This window comes from Oncorhynchus mykiss, chromosome 3, assembly GCF_057628025.1.
Source record: "Oncorhynchus mykiss isolate SJ-2025 chromosome 3, ASM5762802v1, whole genome shotgun sequence".
Classification (NCBI taxonomy): domain Eukaryota; kingdom Metazoa; phylum Chordata; class Actinopteri; order Salmoniformes; family Salmonidae; genus Oncorhynchus; species Oncorhynchus mykiss.
Window position 1 is genome coordinate 37,647,056 of NC_143024.1, and position 14,835 is coordinate 37,661,890.

The following is a 14,835-nucleotide window of genomic DNA, read 5'->3' on the forward strand; positions in this document are numbered from 1 at the left end:
GAAGGGCAGATTTGTATCTTTTCAGCTCCGGGATTCAATCTCGCAGCCTTTCGGTTACTTGTCCAATGCTGTGACCACTAGGCTACCCTGGTTACATATCTGAGTTGGAAAATGTCTTGAGCAGAATGTCACAGCTGAGATCTTGTGTTGAAGGCTTGGTGTTCCCCGCGGAAGATGCAGAGATGCTTTTACTCACCCTCTAATTCTGTCTGCGAGTGATAAACGGGGGCCTGTGGAAGACCTTCATTTGTTGGATGCTATTGTGGAGCTGTTTGGATCGTTTTAGACTGAGATGGAGAGGAAACAATGTTGCCTTTAGTCAGAGAAAAGGCTTTTGTAAATTTCGATCATAAACGTGTGACAACTGACATGCCTTGTGAGAGCTTTTTCTTATTGTCTTTCCTTTTTCATTAGGGTAAACCCAGGGGGAGAATTCTCCCACACCCGTATAACTAACAATGCTTTGTGTTGAGATGCAACAAGCCCAATTCTACTACCTATAGTTAGGATTTTATTTCAGATATACACGATAGACCGATACACAGACAACAGGCTTAATTGACATTTAAAGTCAAACAGTACATATCTAGAAGCAGCATAACCAACAGCCTCGCAAATTTATGTAGCCTACACGCTCTGTACATAACGTAGAACAAATTGCAACACTTCTTCTAGACTCATTGTGCTTGACACATTATATTCAAACATTGAGCCTGGCATTTGTTTGCCTTTATTTCCTAATAGAGCCTCCGAATGGTGAGAAATTCTTAGAAATGAGACAGCATGCTTTGGCTCGTCTCAATCATGAAGTGATGATAGGTGGAGTGAGTTGGAGAAGTAATCCTGTCAAATGGGATTCTGAAGCCTATGGTTGTAGCTTTATTTCTATCTTAAAGAGACATTGATGGGTGTCACAGAGCTTGTGCCCTACTCATTTAAAAGGTTACGCTACTGCAACAGAGTTCAGAGCCTATCGTAACATCACTCCACAGCGAGCTTTTGTATAGCGCAAACGACTCGTACCTTGTCAAGCGGGTGGTCATGTGTGTTGGCGAGTTAGAGGACCCTGGTTCAAGTTCAGGGAGGAAGCTCTACATGCTAAGCCAGCACACTGACACCGGTTATGCAACTTTTGGACTAATAAATTAATTATATGTACCAATTGATTCTTGAAGAATATAACTTAGAAATGCTTCGTGAGTTTAGTTCAATAATTGTACCCCATCAGAATAAAATAATAAATAAGACTAAATTGAAAAAAATCGAAAAATAAAATAAAATTTTTGCAGCCAAGCGTTCTGACCTGTAGGGAAAAATGTAGGCCTACTTCCTGCGACCCTCAGGTCAGAATTCTGGCAACTTCAGACCCATCCCTACGTTTTTTACAGGGGCGGGGGAGCGCTCTTTGCTTTTGTTTCAACTGAGGATTGCTGATAAATGAGCCATTTATTAAAACTGTTCATTGGATATGAGAAAGGCATTTACTTATTGTATAATGTCCGATATTTTCCCGAAGTTGCATATTGTTGATCCCCTGTGAAAAGAGAAGAAATGTATGTTTGTGGTCGGAACGCCGGCAATAGGATTGTTGCCAAACTACATTCTGCAAGTCCCCCAGTACAAATAGGTTACCCTTCCTGTTCATGCATTTTATGATTTAATGTTGCCACCAAAACGGATCATGTTTATCAATTAAAACACACATAGTTAAGCTGAAGTAATGTTAATGCTTAATTGTTTTCCCGCTTAATTATAGAGAGAGGTCCTTCATGTTTTCTGGTCAGAGATTTTGACAGGCAAGCCGGCTTTGTGGGAAGATGGTAATTGGGGAACATTAGGCTAATGGCATGTTCCAAAGCGAAATGCATTGTGGGTAAAATGTGTTCAAACGGTAGATGCTAAGAGAGATCCTTGAGACAACCTTACCCTAAACCCTATCCTTAACCCCATCCCCTACCTTGACCCGCATGTTTAGGTAAAACGAAAAATAATGTCCCATTTGGAACACTGACAAGTAGAGCATGAAAAAAATATTATGTATTTATTTATTTTTGCTCAATCTGATTGGGTGGGCCCAGCCCCTCCGTGCCTATGTGGCTGTTTCAAGTACCTATATGCTGGAGGGGGAGAGGTCTGACGCTGCCCAAATGCTCTGTCTAAATGTTGATACTTTCATATCGACGAGAAATCATTTTCAAAAAACTAAATGTTAAATTATTGCACACCTTTATATGGTTAGGTCCCCACATGGCCATATGTCCATGTTACAGCGCATGTTAACAAAAGCAGGGACGACCAGCTGTTCTTAAGAGATATCTAGCGTCTCTGAACACCTGTATGTAATGGAAGGACGTCAGAAAAGTTTTGTAACTGAAAAGTACTGTTAAACAGTGTTAAACGTGTACAGTAACTATATATTTTGCATTTGTGAAATTATTTTGATTTGATATGAAAGTAAAGGGCTTTATGTTTCTAGAACCGTATCTCAATGAGAATCAATTCACATTTAGATGTAGCATTTGGCTGTTTTGGCTGCCAGAGACAGTTTACCTCTGAACATAAGTCAAGGGCCTTGTGTTTTGGTTGATCATGTCACATGACCTGACCCCATCCTATGACTTTTGCTGACATTTTCTGTGCAATGATCATTTCTGGAAAAGACTTCAAATTAAGGTTAAAATCCAGGTCAAGTAACATGACCAACCAAAACACAGGGCAAAAATGTATTTACATAACAAATAAAGTCCTTGGAGGTGAAAAAAGGAAGTAGACTTGCCTACACTGTACATCTTAGGCTAGGCCTAGCCTACCTTCCAGGTAAGAGGCAAAATCCTATTAACTGTGTATCTCCAAATAACAGTGCATGTAATATCCTTTCCTACACCAAAACAACCTGCAGGAAATACTACTGACTGAGTTGAACACATCTTTTATTTAGCTTTATTTGGCATATGCTGTGTAACATACTGGCATTTTGAAAAGCGACCGTGCAATATCAAACAGTGCTGAGGGAATATGTGAGACAGAAGCCATCTGACGGTTTACTATCCTGTATGTTTTGGAATAATTCACAGTGTTTTCACACAACAACAACAGAACAAACAGTAGCATCAGGGGACCAGGGCTCAGCTGCTTGATTCTAGTGGCTCTGATACACTTCTTTACCAACCAGAGACATTGTTTCAAGTGTCATTAGTTGTATGTACGGGATACGAACGCAACAACGCAACAATAAGAAATAATAAAATATAAGAACATGTACATAAAGTAAATGGCTCAGTAGAATTTTTGCATAAGTATAATACAGGAAGGCACAATGTATAGTCCAATATTTACAGGTGTTTTGGAGAAGGGGGGGAAAGTGTTTAAATTTGTCACGCCCTGGTCTTAGTATTTTGTGTTTTCTTTATTATTTTGGTCAGGCCAGGGTGTGACATGGGTTCATTATGTGGTGTGTTTTGTCTTGGGTTTTTTGTAGGTATTGGGATTGTGGTATGGTGGGGTTTTCTAGGAAAGTCTATGGTTGCCTGAAGTGGTTCTCAATCAGAGGCAGGTGTTTATCGTTGTCTCTGATTGGGAACCATATTTAGGCAGCCATATTCTTTGAGTGTTTTGTGGGTGTTTGTTTTGCACCAGTATAGGCTGTTAGGTTTTTGTGTTATGTTTTTGTATTGTTTGTTTTTTTAATCTTCATTAAAGATGTATAAAAATTACCACGCTGCATTTTGGTCCGCCTCTCCTTCATCGGAAGAAAACCCTAACAAAATTGTGCAGTATTCAGCAGTCATAGTAAGAGTCTGGTAGCAGCGGTTGTGATGTGTGTGTGTGTGTATAGCATGAATATATGTGTGTGTCTGTGTGGATATATGTACACTGAATGTACTGTACCAAACATTAGGAACACCTTCGTAATATTGAGTTGCCCCCACCCCTCCACCCCAACCCACAAGGTGTCAAAGGTGTTTGACAGGGATGCTGATCCATGTAGACTCCAATGCTTCCCACAGTTGTGTCAAGTTGGCTGGATGTCCTTTGGGTGGTGGACCATTCTTGATACATACGGGAAACTGTTGAGCATGAAAACCCCAGCAGCGTTGCAGTTTTTGGCACCTACTACCATAGCCTATTCAAAGGCACTTAAATATTTTGTCTCAACTGTCTCAAGGCTAAAATATCTTTCTTGAACCTATTTCCTCCCCTTATTGAAACTGATTGAAGTGGATTTAACAAGTGACATCAATAAGGGATCATAGCTTTCACCTGGATTGACCTGGTCAGTCTATGCCATCGAAGGCGCAGGTGTTTTCTAAATGTTTCGTACACAAAAGTGTATGCCTGTGTGGGTGTACGTGTGCTAAGGTGAGGAGAATCAGAGCAGGTGGCCAGTCCAGTTCAAGTGTTCAGCAGTCTGATGGCTTGTAGGTAGAAACTGTCTATGAGCCTGTAGGTATCAGACCTCATACTCCGATACCGTATGCCCAATGGTAAGTGAACAGCTCATTGGACATCGAATAACAGGCACCAGAGATATGTACTGTAGGCCTACGAGTCTACTCACGTGTTTCTGCAGTTCAACTAGGCTTCTATTGGGTAGGCTACCTACAGTTTTTAAAAAAATGTTTATTCTATGACCAGGCCAGCTTCCCACAGTGTGATGTACAGGTAACCATCAAAGTAAAGGAAACACCAACATGAAGTGCCTTAATAGGGCGTTGGGCCACCACGAGCCAGAACAGCTTCAATGCACCTTGGCATAGATTCTGGAACTCTGTTGGAGGGATGCGACACCATTCTTCCATGAGAAATTCCATCATTTGGTGTTTTGTCGATGGTGGTGGAAAACACTCTCTCTGGTATCGCCCACACAACCGCTCCAGTGACCACTCTTGCCCTGTGGATGGGGGCATTGTCATCCTATGGGGGCATGGAAGCCAAAATAATGGGCAGCCCAGCTTTTTTTATACAAGACCCTAAGCATGATGGGATGTTAATTGCTTAATTAACTCAGGAACCATACCTGTGTGGAAGCACCTGTTTTCAATATACTTTGAATCCCTTGTTTACTCAAGCATTTCTATTATTTTGTCAGTTACCTGTATTAGGCAACACCAGGTACAGATCTTCCTCCTCCAATCCATACCTTAACTATTATTTGGGAAAATACAAAGCTGGCCCAAGATCAGAGTCTAGGGGCAACCTTATCTATAAAATGAATGCAGTCTTAAGGCAACAATAGTGCCACCTGGTGCAGAATCCTGAAACTATTTTCCAGCCCATGGTAGTGAGGTAGAGAATGCTTCTATAGTGTTACTTATTTAGATACCCTAATACGAATGAATCACAGTTTTAGTTATATAAAATACATGAATATCTAATACATAGTTTTTTTCTGAAACTTGTCTAATTTAGTCCAGCATGCTGTACTGCTGGCCTACAGACCAGCTAAAATGATGAGTGAGACTGGTAACAGAAAACTGTTTAGTGAAAAATGGAACTGAAAAATATAGAGTTAAGAAGTATTACATTTCATGAAAAAAGGGATCCTAGGAAAAGTTACCCTGCAGTTTTAGGAGGTATTTGTTGTACAGGTAAAGGTGTAGGTGAAGACAGTTTTAAAAGTCGTTCATAATATTCTCAATGGCTCACTAAACAGGAATGTATTACATTGATTGTCATCAATCAATCACTGAATAGCACCATATAACAGTACAATTTGAACAAAATCAGAAAAGCTACCTTCCATAAGAAACGTAGAAACACTAAGCATGGCCATAAAGGTATAGTGCCTATGGCCATTCATACACACTATGCTTGTCCGATTAAAAACATTAACAAATATTATTATGAGGCAAGATATGCACATTACATATATTATATGATTCATAGAAGCTTGTATGTTGGTTAATATGTGGGAAAGTGTGGCTACCTAAAGTCATGGCTAAAGTCCTTCAAACATTTGATGGAGCCAGGTACAGTAAGCCAATGGGACCTGACAATCTCATGTTGTCTTCTTCTTGACTGAAATCAATTGGCTGAATGTCTGCAGGCCCCAGTACAGCAGGGAGATGGAGACAAAGGCCTACAGAAAGAGAGAGAGGGAGAGAGAGAGAGAAAGGCGTTAGGCCAATATGTTCTTTACTTTATTAGGTGTCTGTGAGTACTGACTGACTCATTTTACACCTACATCTTGTTGGGACTAGATGCTGTTCGTGAGCACTTACCCCAAACAAACATTCATTTTTTAAACGTATGTTTCCAAAATACTCTGGATTGCTTCAAAGTAGATTTGATTTGCTTCATTCTCTTACCCTCATTTTTGGTGTACCATTGTATGCATTCATTCACTGGACATGATGGTCAGACTGACAGATCTAGATACATAGGATAGTAAGGAAGTATCGATCGATATTATATCTGCCCCACAATTGATAAAGGAGAATAATAACACAGCATCATCTTTCACTTAATACATGATTGAAAGAAGACACAGAAGAACTGTGAGCCAGACATATTAGCGCGGGACACATAAGGAACGGCAAAGGTTAAGGAGTAGGGCAAAATCATCTCCCATGATGCTCTCATGTTGGGGTCAAGAAGTCGAACGCCACGGGGGAATATGCCAGAACATTCTGCCAAAAGCTGTCCTGTGGCGCCTGTCCCTCCTCCCCCGACCCCTTTTCCCTCTGTGATCTGGCCCATAAACTGCATCCTACCTCGCAGAGCAAGCCAAACCAGGCCCCTGTCCATCACAGGCAACGGCCTGATGGGAAAAAAGCAGCGTTTCCTCTGGACGCCACAGCTGTTTTCCTCCGAGAGGGAGAGTGGGAGGGAATGAGAGAGCACAACAGGGCCTGGAATGTACCCCCGCTTTTCCGCCCCTCACTACCTGTCCTGGCAACAGGTTCCCCACTGAGGGAAGGAGAGGACGGAGGGAGGGAAGGAGAGGACGGAGGGAGGGAGGGAAGGAAGGAAGGAAGGAGGAGGGGGGGTTGAAGAAAAGAGAAAAGGAGAGGGAGGCAACCTGGGCCTGAGACCAAAGCCTCAACGTCTAGGGCGGACATACCTTTTTACACTGCAGCACTTTACAGAGACATGACGTTGTGATGTGAGCTGTACCCATCCCGGAGATGGATTGGGATCGAAAGTGAAGCAAGGCCTCAGGAGTACCCCACAAATCACATAACAGGCCGAGCTGTCTGTTGGATCGACCGGGAGTACAGTATTGGTTCTACTCCCATCTCTCTGTTGGCCGTACTAAGCTACATTTTAATAGACTTCTCTGGGAAAATACTGCATGTGGGATAGATTACATGCGGAAGCGGGGGTTTGATCGTCTGCAAATAAGCACTACGAACAGAGAACACTGGTTCACCAAGTAGGAATCTCAACAAATCCACTCTCACTCACTTTGTTTTGATTTCAAGAGAGGGTAGTTCGTTAGAGCACCAATGAGTCAAACAAATGGGCTCAGAGCAGGACAAATAGAAATGCATGTGGTAGATCTTAATTTCTGAGTAGTTTCTGTTTTCTTGGGTCCAAATCAAGATATGTTTCTGACCAAGGAGGATACACTTCTACAGTAATGTCGAGACTGCATTGACTATTCGGCCATCATGTGATAAATAAAGTGATATATTGAATAGTCAAGAAAGCTGCCACCAGGTGAGACGGTAGCCTTTCCTCTCATACCTTTGACTCCCAACCTCCCTACATTGGGGTACCTGTGGCAGTCCTGGGCAGTAGGGGGTTAACATGGTGGCGCCCTGAGTTCTCCCATGCAGCTGCACTCATGATTGAAATGAAAACAGCACAAAATGGGTGCTGTCAGGAGTGTGATATATGACTTGTAATGGGATGTTTCCAGAGCTCCCCTCCCGTCCATATGGCTAGCCTGCCTACAGTACACATTAGGAGAGAGAGGGAGGGAGAGAGAGAGATGCAATACTCAAACATCTGCATAACAGGGCTAGGAGATTCTTAGACACAAACACATACTCCCTCATTCGCAGGCAGGGATACACACGAGTGCACACACACGCATGTGTAGGTATGTATGCATGCATGCATGCAGTGCATTCAGAAGGTACTCAGACCCCTTGACTTTTTCCACATTTTTTTTACATTACAGCCTTATTCTTAAATGTATTAAAACACATTTTTTCCCTCATCAATCTACACACAATACCCCACAATGACAAAGCATAAATGTATTAAATATTTTATTTACATAATATTCAGACCTTTTGCTTTGAGACTCGAAATTGAGCTCAGGTGCATCCTGTTTCCATTGATCATCCTTGAGAAGTTTCTACAACTTGATTTGAGTCCACCTGTGGTAAATTAAATTGATTGGCCATGATTTGGAAAGGAACACGCCTGTCTATATAAGGTCCCATTGTTGACAGTGCATGTCAGAGCAAAAACCAAGCCATGAGGTTGAAGGAATTGTCTGTAGAGCTCCGAGACAGGAGTTTGTCAAGGCACAGATCTGGGGAAGAGTACCAAAACATTTCTGCTGCATTGAAGGTCCCCAAGAGCACAGTGGCCTCCATCATTCTTAAATTGAAGAAGTTTGGAATCACCAAGACTCTTCCTGAGCCATCGGGGGAGAAGGGCCTTGGTCAGGGAGGTGACCAAAGACCCGATGATCACTCTGATATAGCTCCAGAGTTCCTGTGTGAAGATGGAAGAACCATGCAGAAGGACAACCGTCTCTGCAGCGCTCCACCAATCAGGCCTTTATGGTAGAGTGGCCAGACGGAAGCCACTCCTCAGTAAAAGACACATGAAAGCCCACTTGGATAGCCTCAAATAAATAATGAAACATGTTCAATTTGGTTTAAATAATGCAAAAACAAAGTGTTGGAGAAGAAAGTAAAAGTGCAATATGTGCCATGTAAGAAAGCTAACATTTAAGTTCCTTTCTCAGAACATGAGAACATTTGAAAGCTGGTGGATCCTTTTAACGTGAGACTTCAATAATCCCAGTTAAGAGGACTTAGGTTGTAGTTATTATAGGAATTATAGGACTATTTCTATCTATACCATTTGTATTTCATATACCTTTGACTATTGGATGTTCTTATTTGCACTTTAGTATTGCCAGTATAACAGTATAGCTTCCGTCCCTCTCCTCGCTCCTACCTGGGCTCGAACCAGGAACACAACGACAACAGCCAACCTCGAAGCAGCGTTACCCATGCAACCACTCCAAGTCTCAGAGCGAGTGAGGTTTGAAACTCTATTAGCGCGCACCCCGCTAACTAGCTAGCCATTTCACATCGGTTACACCAGCCTAATATGGGGAGTTGATAGGCTTGAAGTCATAAACAGCTGCTGGCAAACGCATGAACGTGCTGTTTGAATGAATGCTTACGAGCCTGCTGGTGCCTACCATCGCTCAGTCAGACTGCTCTATCAAATCATAGACTTAGTTATAACATGATAACACACAGAAATATGAGCATTAGGGCATTAATATGGCCGAATCCGGAAACGATCATCTCGAAAACAAGACGTTTATTCTTTCAGTGAAATACGGAACCGCTCTGTTTTTTAAATAACGGGTGGCATCCATAAGTCTAAATATTCCTGTTACATTGCACAACATTCAATGTTATGTCATAATTAGGTAAAATTCTGGCAAATTAGGCGGCCCAAACTGTTGCATATACACTGACTCTGTATGCAATGAACGCAAGAGAAGTGACACAATTTCACCTGGTTAATATTAACTACTAACCTGGATTTATTTTAGCTAAATATGCAGGTTTAAAAATATATACTTCTGTGTATTGATTTTAAGAAAGGCATTGACGTTTATGGTTAGGTACACATTGGAGCAATGATACAGCATCGATTATATGCAACGCAGGACACGCTAGATAAACTAGTAATATCATCAACCATGTGTAGTTAACTAGTGATTGTGATTGATTGATTGTTTTTTATAAGATAAGTTTTATGCTAGCTAGCAACTTACCTTGGCTTACTGCATTCACGTAACAGGCAGTCTCCTCGTGGAGTGCAATGTAATCAGGTGGTTAGAGCGTTGGACTAGTTAACTGTAAGGTTGCAAGATTGAATCCCCCGAGCTGACAAGGTAAAAATCTGTCGTTCTGCCCCTGAACGAGGCAGTTAACCCACCGTTCCTAGGCCTGTTATTGAAAGTAAGAATGTGTTCTTAACTGACTTGCCTAGTTAAATAAAGATTAAATAAAGGTGTAAAAAAGAATAATAAAAAGAATAAAAAATCGGCCAAATCGGTGTCCAAAAATACGGCCCTAATTAATCGGCCATTCCGATTGATCGGTCGACCTACGGTGAAGGATGGGGTGGCAGCATCATGCTTTGGTGATGTTTTCCAGCGGCAGGGACTGGGAAACTAGTCAGGATCGAGGGAAAGATGAAAGGAACAAAGTACAGAGAGATCCATGATGAAGTCCTGAGTGCTCTGGAGCAGGTTCTCAGACTGGTGCGAAGGTTCACCTTCCAACAGGACAACGGCCCTAAGCACACAGCCAAGACAATGCAGGAGAGGCTTCGGGACAAATCTCTGAATGTCCTTGAGTGGCCAAGCAAGAGCCCTGGCTTGAACCGGATCGAACATCTCTGGAGAGACCTGAAAAAAGCTGTGCAGTGACGCTCCCCATCCAACCTGACAGAACTTGAGAGATTCTGCAGAGAAGAATGGGAGGAACTCCCCAAATCAAAATCAGATCAAATCAAATTGTATTAGTCACATGCGTCGAATACAACAGGTGTCACAGCATAATAACCTTACAGCACAATGCTTCCTAAAAGTAACAAGTAATTAAAGAACTGCAGTAAAATAACAATAGCGAGACTATATACAGGGGGGTACCGGTACAGAGTCAATGTGCGGGGGCACCGGTTAGTTGAGGTAATATGTACATGTAGGTAGAGTTATTAAAGTGACTATGCATAGATGACAACAACAGAGAGTAGCAGTGGTGTAAAGGGGGGGGGGGGGGGGGGTGCAAATAGTCTGGGTAACTAATACTGTACAGGTGTGCCAAGCTTGTAGCATCATACCAAAGAAGACTCCAGGCTGTAATCGCTGTCAAAGGTGCTTCAACAAAGTATTTAGTAAATGGTCTGAATAGTTATGTAAACGTGATGTTTCAGTTTACATTTTTTATTACATTTGCTAAAATGTAAAAAAAACTGTTTTTGCTTTGTCATTACGGGGTATTGTGTGTAGATTGATGAGGGGGGGAAAACGATTTAGTCTATTTTAGAATAAGACTGTAACTTAACAAAATGCGGAAAAACTCAAGGAGTCTGAATACATTCCGAATGTACTGTACATGCACTCAAATACACACACATGCTCGAAGGTAGGCACATGGACATATATGTAGCAAACACACACATGCTCCTCTCCTGCTGGGTCTAGTTCCTCCCTCTTCACTATAAGCAGACACACTTGACTCCTGTCTTTGAACCCAGTCAACAGAGAGATGCTGAGCAGGTTAATGTCTCTCCAGAGAGGCTACTCTGTCTGGTGCTTAACAACTGTACAAGAGCCATGGGAAACACTCTCCAACACACACATACAGAAACACAGATAAACGGGGACACACACACAAATGCACGTATGCACGCATGCGCAGACACCCACATAACGCACATATAGCTTGTGCAGTAGTAATGTAGCAAAATAGTCATGATTAAGTCACAAATGGACTCCTTCAGTGTCTCAGTCTACTCTTTCCACTCTTATCAGCACTATTTTCTCCAAGGATGTCAGAGGACAGATCCAAGGTCACTACAAACCTATTTGGTCCATGAGGCCTTTCCCCTTTCTACTGTTCTGGGGTCAGCGAAAGTGAAGGATAATTCACCATCCCGACCTCCTGGCTGTGTGTCTACACACTATTACACTGTCATTACTGCAAAAGCCATAGGCTTGGCACATTCTAAAGCCTCAGCCATGGAAGTTTAGGGTCATGTCTCAAATGGCACCCTGTTTCCTTTATAGTGCACTACTTTTGAGCATAAGGCCATAGGGCTCTGGTCAAAAGTAGTGCACTTTATAGGGAATAGGATGCCATTTGGGATACACATTGTAAGCCTCAGCCATGAAAGTCTCGATCTTACTAATACCCATAATGCTCTGGGTGGCTCCAGCGTTGAGGCGGCCCACTCCGGAGAGCGCAGGCGGAAAGTTGGCAGCCGCGGCGCGATGGGAGTGGGTCCAGAAACAAGGGATGAAAAAACAAAGGAGCGAGAAAGAGAGAGAGGGAAAGAGGGGGAGACTTCTGCCTTGCAAAATCAAGCCCGGTGTGCTTTGATGGAGCAATCAGGCCAAGACAAAGCCCTAGAACTAGAGTCTCAGTGGACGTTCTGTAAATCAGTTCAATGGGATTCCACAGAGAAGGGCGAAGATGGATGGAACCCCAGGGGCTTGTAAGAGAGAGAGAGAACAATCCTTCCCTCCCTCCTTCCCTTCTTTCGCTCCACCTCCACCTCTGTCTTCTCCTCCCTCTCATCCTCTACTCTGTTAGCGTATTGTACTGTAGGAACCTGGAGCATGATCACATTCAACCATCCTGGCTAGTGGCTAGTAGTGGCCGGGGACTTTAATGCAGGGAAACTTAAATCCGTTTTACCTCATTTCTACCAGCATGTTAAATGTGCAACCAGAGGAAAAATAACTCTAGACCACCTTTACTCCACACACAGAGATGCGTACATACAAAGCTCTCCCCCGCTCTCCATTTGGCAAATCTGACCATAACTCTATCCTCCTGATTCCTGCTTACAAGCAAAAAATAAAGCAGGAATCACCAGTGACTCGGTCAATAAGAGGTCAGATGACGCAGATGCTAAGCTACAGGACTGTTTTACCAGCACACACTGGCATATGTTCCGGGATTCTAGAATGCTAGAGGCATCATTACATTACCTGGTTCGATTCCAGGTTGTATCACAACTGGCCGTGATTGGGAGTCCCATAGGGCGGCGCACAATTGGCCCAGCGTCGTCTGAGTTAGGGTTTGGCCGGGGTAGGCCGTCATTGTAAATAAGAATTTGTTCTTAACTGACTTGCCTAGTTAAATAAAGGTTACAATTCTTCCAGTGGCATTGAGGAGTATACCACATCAGTCACTGGCTTCATCAATAAAATCGATGACGTCATCTCCACAGTGACCGTACATACCCCAACCAGAAGCCATGGATTACAGCAACATCCCCACTGAGCTATAGGGTAGAGCTGCCGCTTTCAAGGAGCGGAACTCTAACCCGGATGCTTATAAGAAATCCTGCTATGCCCTTGATGCAAAGCATCAATACAGGACTAAGATTGAATCGTACTACACCGGCTCCGATGCTTGTCGGATGTGGTAGGGCTTGCAAACTATTACAGACTACAAAGGGAAGCACAGCCGTGAGCTGCCCAGTGACACGAGCCTACCAGACAAGCTAAATTACTGGCAAGCAACACTGAAGCACGCAAGAGAGCATCAGCTGTTCCGGACGACTGTGTGATCATGCTCTCCGTAGCCGATGTGAGTAAGACCTTTAAACAGGTCAACATTCACAAGGCCACAGGGCCAGACGGATTACCAGGACGTGCACTCCGAGCATGCGCTGACCAACTGGCAAGTGTCTTCCCTGACATTTTCAGTGGTAAGGGTAGGTAACAACACATGTGTCATGCTGACCCTCAACACTCGGGCCCCTCAGGGGTGCATGCTCAGTCCACTCCTGTACTCCTTGTTCACCCATGACTGCATAGCCACGCAGGACTCCAACACCATCATTAAGTTTGCCGACGACACAACAGTGGTAGGCCTGATCACCGTATCATTACGTGCCCTGGAAGGAGGATCATAGCCCCCCCCCTCTCTGTCTCTCCACAGTTTTATGACTTTACGACAGGTCATAAATACCTGTTAGAAACTGCCATGCAGTGTTGAGAGAGTCTACCAGAACAAAGAGACTTGGACAAACTCCTAAATCCCCAAAATGGGAAAATTGAACAATATTTCCACTTTTGAGAATGTGGAAATGGTCCATGGACACTTAAGGGACAGTTATGACGAGTGCGTTTCATTTGGTGATTTCATGAAGGACAGGAAACACACAAAATGGTATCTCTTAAAGTGTACATTTCCCATTTCTAAAATATTGTGAAACGTATGTGATTAAACATGATTAAACATGACACAACTATTTGTGTGTAATGAAATATTAACCTTCTAAATGAGAGTATGGATTTTCATATAAAGATGAACTAGTCAGTGGCCACACCCCCATGAGTCCAGACATCACATTAGGCGTCATAGAACCACCCCTTCTTCGACAGAGGTTAAAACCCACTCCTGAAGAAATGCACATCAGACTAGAAAACATGCAGCTGACACAACATGTTTAAATAGTTGGCACTACAACTCTACCAAAGGACAAGACCATACCACGTGGAGCATTGGCTACACGGCTGGAAATGGTTCAACTCTGAGACTATCGATCACTACAGAATACGAGCAAATCTTAGACGTATAATTACTAGTCTGGAGTTAGAAGTTACTTAAGTCTAGAACAAGAATACCGACAACAGCCGAAGCATCTATTCCATGATAACATTTCTGAATGATACTCTGTAGTATCCATCCTAACCACTTACAACCCTGAAAGAAATTGTGACTTCTGGGAAAGTTAACCAGCGACTCTGATGAACCCTACAGGACGATCGAGGATTCCAACAGAGAAGACAACAACAACATACGGGCGTAAATATATATACACATTGCAATTATTCTCGAATGAACGGACGTTCACGTGCAAAGGATTAGCATTTCAATGAAT

The 14,835-nt window shown here is 42.9% G+C and overlaps 1 protein-coding gene across 1 annotated transcript in view; it reads right to left on the bottom strand.

Moving 5' to 3' along the window:
- Positions 1 to 5,464: 5,464 nt before the first annotated feature.
- Positions 5,465 to 14,835, bottom strand: part of LOC110515972 (alkylglycerol monooxygenase) — a 39,743-nt gene continuing 30,372 nt past the window's right edge. Inside the window, exon 13 of the mRNA XM_021594663.3 lies at positions 5,465 to 6,079. Within this exon, the coding sequence (XP_021450338.2) occupies positions 5,999 to 6,079 (81 nt within the window). The 3' untranslated portion in view covers positions 5,465 to 5,998. The remainder of the gene's footprint in view (positions 6,080 to 14,835) is intronic.